The sequence below is a fragment of the Aythya marila genome (genome assembly GCF_965140915.1).
Source record: "Aythya marila genome assembly, chromosome: 14".
Classification (NCBI taxonomy): domain Eukaryota; kingdom Metazoa; phylum Chordata; class Aves; order Anseriformes; family Anatidae; genus Aythya; species Aythya marila.
In genome coordinates this window covers 8,059,009-8,066,813 of record NC_139055.1, presented here as the reverse complement: position 1 = coordinate 8,066,813, position 7,805 = coordinate 8,059,009, and the positions used below count along the sequence as shown (strand labels likewise).

Here is a 7,805-nt window from a genome sequence, read left to right as displayed (position 1 = left end):
CCCAGCGCAGCGCAGCGCAGCGCAGCCGGGAGGCGGCGGCGAGCGGTCGTCCGCGCCGTCCTCCGCAGCAGCCGCTGCCGGTCCCGGAGTGCCGCGCTGCGGGCCGCCAGCCGAGCTCGGCGAGAGGGAGAGAGGGAGGCCGCGAGGGAGGGCGCCCGCCCTTGCCGCCGCGCTGCTGCCGGGCGCCGCTTCCCGCGGAGGACTGCGGCAGACGGAGGGTGTCCGCCGCCCCGCCATGGCGTCTGCAAGGCAAGTGCTTTGTCTGTGTGCTTTGCTGTGCGTGCCGCGCGTTCGCTGCGAGCCCATCCGCTACTCCGTAGCCGAGGAGGGCGAGAGCGGCTCCGTGGTGGCCAACGTGGCGGAGGACGCGGGGCTGACGCCGGCGCAGCTCTCGGCTCGCCGGGCACGCATTGCCTCCCCGGACGGCCGGCAGCATTTTGGCTTAGAGCGCGCCACCGGCCGCCTCGTCCTGGCGGAGCGGCTCGATCGCGAGGAGATGTGCGGCCGCTCGCTTACGTGCACGCTCGCCTTCGAGCTCCTGCTGGAAAACCCGCTGCAGTTCTTTCGTGTCGAGGTGGCCGTGGAGGACGTCAACGACCACTCGCCGGTCTTTCCCGAGGAACGAGTCACTTTTAAGATCCCGGAAACCAGCGACCCTGGTTCGCGTTTCCCCATGGAGACGGCTCAGGACCTGGACGTTGGCAGCAACAGCATCCAGGCTTACACCATCGCTCCCGAGAACGAGTACTTCAGTGTTTCCTCTGAGAGTCCGGCTGAAGGTAACAAGTATATAGAATTGGTATTGGAAAAGCCTCTCGACAGAGAGGAGCAGCCAGAGCTGTTTTTCAGTCTCATTGCTACAGACGGTGGCTCTCCGATTAGGAACGGGACCACCCAAATCCACATCATAGTTCTAGATGTAAATGATAATGCTCCTACCTTTACACAGAAGCTTTACATTGGACGTGTTTTGGAAAATGCCGCAATGGGCTCTGTGGTTCTCAGAGTTGAAGCCAGCGATCCAGACGTGGGACTGAATGGTGACATCACCTATAGGTTCAGCCAGTCAGTGAGTGAGAACCACTTGCCATTCACCATTGACACTGTGAGTGGTGAAATTCGTGTCACAAAGCCCCTGGATTTTGAGACCACACAGAAATATGAGCTCAGTGTACAGGCAACTGATGGAGGGGGTCTCTCAGGCATGTGCAATATAGTCGTGGAGGTGCTGGATGTGAACGACAATGCACCAGAGGTGGTGGTGAGTTCCTTCAGCAGCCCCCTCCCTGAGAACACAGAGCCTGGGACAGTGGTAGCTGTATTTGCTGTGAGGGACCGGGATTCTGGTGTGAATGGGGAGATCAGCTGTGCCCTTGAAGACCAGCTCTCCTTCTCCGTGAGGCCAGCCTATAAGAATTATTATGAGCTGGTGACTGTGAGCACATTGGATCGGGAGGAGACAGCTCAGTACCTTGTGGTCATCACAGCGGCAGACGAAGGTTCTCCTCCTCTCACCAGCACCCAGACCTTCACCGTGGACATCTCCGATGTCAATGACAATGCCCCTGTCTTCAACCAGACATTGTCTACCATGTATGTGCGAGAGAACAATATCCCTGGAGTGCTTGTTGGGGCTGTCAGTGCAGCGGACTCAGATGCAGGACTCAATGCCAAGGTGACTTATTCCCTGAGGCCTGTGCACCCCACTGAGCAGGACCCCTGCTCCTGCATCTCCGTGAACTCAGAGAACGGACATGTGTTTGTGCTGCGTCCACTGGACTATGAGCAGGTGAGGCAGCTTGAGGTGCTGGTGAGTGCCACCGATGCGGGGTCCCCTCCCCTCAGCACCAACGTCACTGTCCGCCTTCTCGTGGTGGACGAGAACGACAATGCCCCACTGGTGTTGCACCCTGCTCAGGACAGCAGCCCGCCATCCAGTGAGCTGGTGCCAGCGTCAGCTGAGGTGGGGGACCTGGTCACCAAAGTGGTGGCCGTTGATGCGGACTCTGGTCAGAACTCGTGGCTTTCCTTCCACCTGCTGAGGGCCACAGACCCCGGGCTGTTTGCTGTGGGTAGCCAAAATGGGGAGGTGCGTCTGAGGAGGCCAGTGACAGAGAGGGATGCAGTGAAGCAGAAGCTCGAGGTGCTGGTGCGTGACAATGGGCGGCCACCTCTGTCGGCCACTGCAGCACTGAACGTACTCCTGCTCAACGGCCTCTCACAGGAACACCTGCCACAGCAGGAGCTGGCTGTGCAGGATGAAGACAGCTCCCTGACAATCTATTTAATCGTTTCACTGGTCTTTGTCTCCCTCCTCTTCCTCACATCAGTCGCAGCCTTTGTTGTTTGCAAGGTGTGCAAGAGAAAGGATCTGAAAGGAGGGCACGTGCTGTATGGCACGGGCAACTTGCAGAGCAGTCTTGCTGCTGGGGCTGCTGCTGGGACCCTTCCCCACGCCTATTGCTACGAGATCAACCTCACCACGGGGTCGGGCAACAGCGAGTTCAAGTTCCTGAAGCCCATCCTCCCCAGCGTGCCACCACAGCACTCTGGCACAGGCAGGGGTGTTGCTGACACAGAGGATTTCCCTCCCGTCCCGAACTCCATGGGGGATGCAGCCCTGGACATCTCTGGTACACCATCTGTTGGACACTTTAATGGCTTTCCCTTTAACTAGGTCTGAGTCCATGTAGTGGAAAGCTTCATGCCTTGGAGCTGGAAGGGATCTGGCTAAAGATATTCAGTCTTGTTTCCTAGAGATTAAATCTGCATTTGTAATTGGCTTCACAAATGACCCTCTAACACTAAGTCAGATGTGTGTTTTTCCTCTCCCCCCCAAAAAAATATTAGAAATTATATATATATATATAAGAGAACTAAGGCCTTTGTTCTCAGGCAATGATATATTCCAGGTCTGGTACTGGTGCTTCACGAGCAAGATTTGATCCTGGCTCTCTGGCTATATGCTTGTCATTAGGTAAAACGTTGAAACTCACCCTGTCTTTTTCTGGGCTGAAACACAATGTTGAGGCTGGGCAGTAGACAGTGCAGTATAACCCGCCTCCCTTTTCTGCAGGGAAGAAAGATGTTAGCCCTGTGTATCACTGCAGTGCAAGTGCTTCTCTCTTTCTTTGCTGAGTCCTGGATGTCTCTGTGTGAGGCATGTCAGCAACATGTGTTTTTGCACTGTGTGGTCTTCCACCTCAGTTGGCATGAACCATGTATTTTACTGGGTTCTGGCATCTCATCTTCTCCAGGGCACAGCAAATACATGCAAAGCCAGACTTTGCAGTTGTCCATGTACTTGGGAGTGACTCAAAACTATAGCACGACTAACGATTCCAGCAAACACAACTTATACATATCTTTGACCTTGATCATTGTGTTTGGGTGGATGGCAAGGCATCTTGATACATTGCCTCAGAGGATCTGTGTCTATAAGGCAGAAGATAGGCTTTAAAAAGGAGTCTCCTTTTTTGTGTCATTGTTTTCATTGTTGCTTGAAGGGGTTCCTCAATGAAAGGGAAGTGCTATCATGGTCTGCTCTTCCAGGTTTTTGTTAGAATGCTTACATCTTCCTTTTTTTCCCTTTCTCCTTTGGCTGTGTATTTAAACATTGACTTTCGAATTCCCCTTAAGAAGGATGGACATTCAACGTATAACGATGGGTTTTTAGAAAGAAGGTGTTCTGGGACTGGATACATAAACACCCTCATGTTCTGTTGTGCTGCATTATACACTGTACCATTTTTAAGCTGGTATACCCTTGTCTGTAAAAGTGAAATGGAATGAATGACCAAGTGCCATTCTGGCAATAAAAATGATGTTGTTGTCCTGGGTCACTGTCTGTCTGGGTCCTTTTTTATTTATTATATCTATTCTTAATTGTTTCCTTTATTGAGGTATTGTTCTGTGGGAATGTGTCCTCAACCTGGAGACGTGACTGCTTGTGCCTGAAGGAAAAGGGTGGGTATCAAGGATTTGGTAGAAGGCCTCTTGTGGGTCTTGTGAGAACTGAGCATATGTGGCTGATCAGCTGAGCCCAGAAGAGTGGTGATCAATGGCATAAAGTCCTGTTGAATTCCAGGAACTCTTGGTGTACCCCATGGATCAATACAGATTGCATTGTTTAATGTGTATGGGATTTGCTACTTCACTTTGATCCATACAGGTCCATGGATTTGGATGGGATTCATCTCATGGTACTCAGAGAGCTGACTGACATCATTGTGGGACTTCTCTCAATTATTTTTCAATGTTCTTGGGAATCTGGAGAGGTCCCAGTTGAGCGGAAGCTGGCAAATGTTGTACCAGTTTTCAAGAAGGGCAAGAAAGAAGACTCTGGAAACTCCAGGCCTGTTAGTCTCATGGCAGCGCAGGGTAAAATTATGGAGATAATCCTGGGAGTTATTGAATCGCCTCTGAGGGAAAAAGTAGTTATTGGTCATAGCCAAGATGGCATCCTGAGGGGTAGGTTCTGTTTAACAAATTTGATTTCCCATCCCGTCGATGAAGGGAAACCATCTGCTGTAATCTTTTTGGATTTCAGTAAAGCTTTTGACACAGTTTCCCTTAGGATTCTACTGAGAAAAATGTCCAGTATACAGCTAGACAAAAACATCATACGGTGGGTGAATAATTATCTGATGTGTATTGCTTAAAATTTTATGGTAAACGGGGCTACACCACCGCAGTGGAGAGTAAAAAGTGGGGTCCCCCAAGGCTTAGTATTAGAGCCAGTTCTCTTCAATGTTTTTATAAATGATTTGGATGTAGGAATAGAAGGTATTTTGAGCAAATGTGCATTTGTTTTGTGCTCTTAGTCACATGGTCTGAATTTTTGTTGTAGAGCTGTGTGGAGACAGGAGTTGGACTTGATGATCCATATGGGTTTCATCCCACTTGGGGTATTCCTTTTATTCTTTGATGAATGTCCTTATAAATAATCTCCATGATGGGACAGAGTGTACCCTCTGTAAGTCAGCAGGTGCAGTAAAACCAGAGTGGGGTTGAGGTAGAGAAGTGTTGGTTACAGCAGAGGGTCTTGCTGTCATCAAAAGGATCTGGAGAACCTGGAGAAATGGGCTGACAGGACCCTCATGGAGTTCCACAAGGAGATATGCAAAGTCCTTCACTTGGGGAGGAACAATGCCATGTTCCAGGAAAGCAGGCTGGTGGAAAAGGTTCTGGGGGTCCCAGTGGATACCAAGTTGAACATGTGCCAGCAGCATGCCCTTGCCATAAAGAAGCCTAATGATGGTTGAATCAGCAGAATCTCTTGAACAAGTCAAGGGAATATCTCAAGCAGTCCAAGGAAAGCCGTATTTCCCTTCTGTTGACCAGTGGTGAGGCCAGACCCTGTCTAGTGTTTTAGAGCTGGAAGGGATCTAGCTCACAACCCTTACCCTTGTCTCCTGGAGACTAAACCTGCACTTGAAATTGGCCTTGCAAATAATCCTCTAAAAATAAGTCAGATATATGTTTTCCTCCACCCCTCCAAAATAAATAAATAACCAAAAAATAGAATGAAAGAAACTAAAGTCTCCATCATTTAGGCAAAGATATGTTTCACCTCAGTCGAGATCTCTTCTGAACTGAGCAAAAGTTGGCTCTTCAAATTATCTTGTTAAGTTCTTTGTCTCCTTAAATTCTGTTTCTTCTTAAATTCTTAGTCCTGCTTGTTTAATTAGCTTCGCAAATGACCCTCTAATTCGAAGTCAGATGTATGTTTTTCTTCACCCGTCAAAGGAAAAATAAAATAAAACAGATAAAATAAAATTAAGAAAGTAAAGTTTCTTTCCTTCAGGCAATTTGTTTCATCTCGGACAATATCTTTTCTGAAGTACTTAATTAGTAGGGTTTGGCTCTTTAAATTCGCTCGTTAACTACTTTTGCTTGTTAAATTCTTTGGCTCCCTAATTAATTAGTCCTCCTTGTTAGGGAGCAAGTGGACCTCATCCTGTCCTTTTTCTGGGATGTAACACAAATGTGAGATTGGGCAACAGTCATTCTCATGGTAACGCCACTTGGCCATCCTTCCTTAAAAGCAAAGCAAGTCACGCTCATGTTATGCACTTTAGCCATGTCCCCATGTCAGCAGGGAAAGGATGGTGTGAGTCCTGTGTTTCAATGCAGCACAAGTGCTGCTCTCTTTCTTAGCTGGTTCCTGGATCTCTGAGTCTGAGATGCATTGGCCGTATGTGCATTTGTGATGTGTGCTTCTCCAGTTTGGCCAGCAAGAGAGATGCTTAGAAAGAGTACTATCACCTCCAGAGGACAGAAAAAAACGTGCACAACCTGAGATCACTGTGGTTTAGAAAAGGTGGGTTGGCTGTCTTCTGGAAATTACCTCAAAGCTCTAGAAGCACCCATGATACTGGGCACGATGGTAACTATAAAACACTGTGAACTTCAGTTTGCCTGGATTCAGTTTGACCGGCAAGAAACTGCCGGACTTTTGTGAAAGGCTGCGAGTGGGCGGCCAGGAGCGCGTCCCGTCCCGGAGCAGTCCCGCCGCAGGCCGCAGGGTGGTGCTCGTGGCCAAGGCGGCGGCGAGCGGCTGCGAGCGGGGAGGCGGCCGAGCCCAGCGCAGCGCAGCGCAGCGCAGCCGGGAGGCGGCGGCGAGCGGTCGTCCGCGCCGTCCTCCGCAGCAGCCGCTCGCCGCCGCCTTGGCCACGAGCACCACCCCAAGAGCTGACTGACTTCATCATGGGAATTCTCTCAATTATGTTTCAGTGTTCTTGGGAATCGGGAGAGGTCCCAGTTGACTGGAAGCTGGCAAATGTTGTACCAGTTTTCAAGAAGGGCAAGAAAGAAGACCCTGGAAACTACAGGCCTATTAGTCTCATGGCAATGCAGGGTAAAATTATGGAGATAATCCTGGGAGTTATTGAATCACACCTGGGGGACAACACAGTCATTGGTCCCAGCCAACATGGCTTCATGAGGTGTAGGTTCTGTTTAACAAATTTGTTTCCTTTTATTATAAGATCACCCATGTAGCTGATGAAGGGAAAGCAGCTGCTGTAATCTTTTTGGATTTCAGTAAAGCTTTTGACACAATTTCCCTTAAGATCCTACTGAGCAAAATGTCCAGCATACAGCTAGACAAAAACATCATACGGTGGGTGGATAATTATCTAATGGGTAGTGCTTGAAGGTTTACGGTAAATGGGGCTGCATCAGGCCAGCGGCTGGTCACAAGTGGGGTCCCCCAAGGCTTCATTTTAGAGCCAATTCTCTTCAATGTTTTTATAAATGATTTGGATGTATGACTAGAAGGTATTTTGAGCAAATTTGTGCTGTTCATTTGGACTGTGCTCTTAGTCACATGGTCTGAATATTTTTTTAGTCCTATTTGGTGCTACGAATTGGACTTGATGATCCATATTGGTTTCTTCCCACTTCGTATTCCTCTTATTCATTGATGAATGTCCTTATAAATAATATAAATAATGGGACAGAGAGTACCCCCCGTAAGTCAGCAGGTACTGTAAAACGGCAGTGTGCTGAGGTGGGGAAGTGTTGGCTACAGCATAAGGTGTTGCTATGATCAAAAGGATCTGGAGAACCTGGAGAAATGGGCTGACAGGACCTCATGGAGTTCCACAAGGAAAGGTGCAAAATCCTTCACATGGAGAGGAACAATGCCATGTTCCAGAAAAGCAGGCTGGTGGAAAAGTCTCTGGGGGTCCCAGTGGATACCAAGTTGAACATGTGCCAGCATCATACCCTTGCCATAAAGAAGCCTAATGATGGTTGAATCAGCAGAGTCTCTTGAACATGTAAAGGGAATATCTCGAGTA

At 49.2% G+C, this 7,805-nt stretch overlaps 1 protein-coding gene across 1 annotated transcript; it reads left to right on the top strand.

The window, feature by feature from the left end:
* LOC309883369 (protocadherin beta-15-like) lies at positions 1–3,806 on the top strand. Its single transcript, XM_082771360.1, has one exon. It carries the CDS (start codon positions 236–238, stop codon positions 2,675–2,677), a length of 2,442 nt encoding a protein of 813 aa, XP_082627486.1. The 5' UTR covers positions 1–235; the 3' UTR covers positions 2,678–3,806.
* The last annotated feature ends 3,999 nt before the right edge of the window (positions 3,807–7,805 follow it).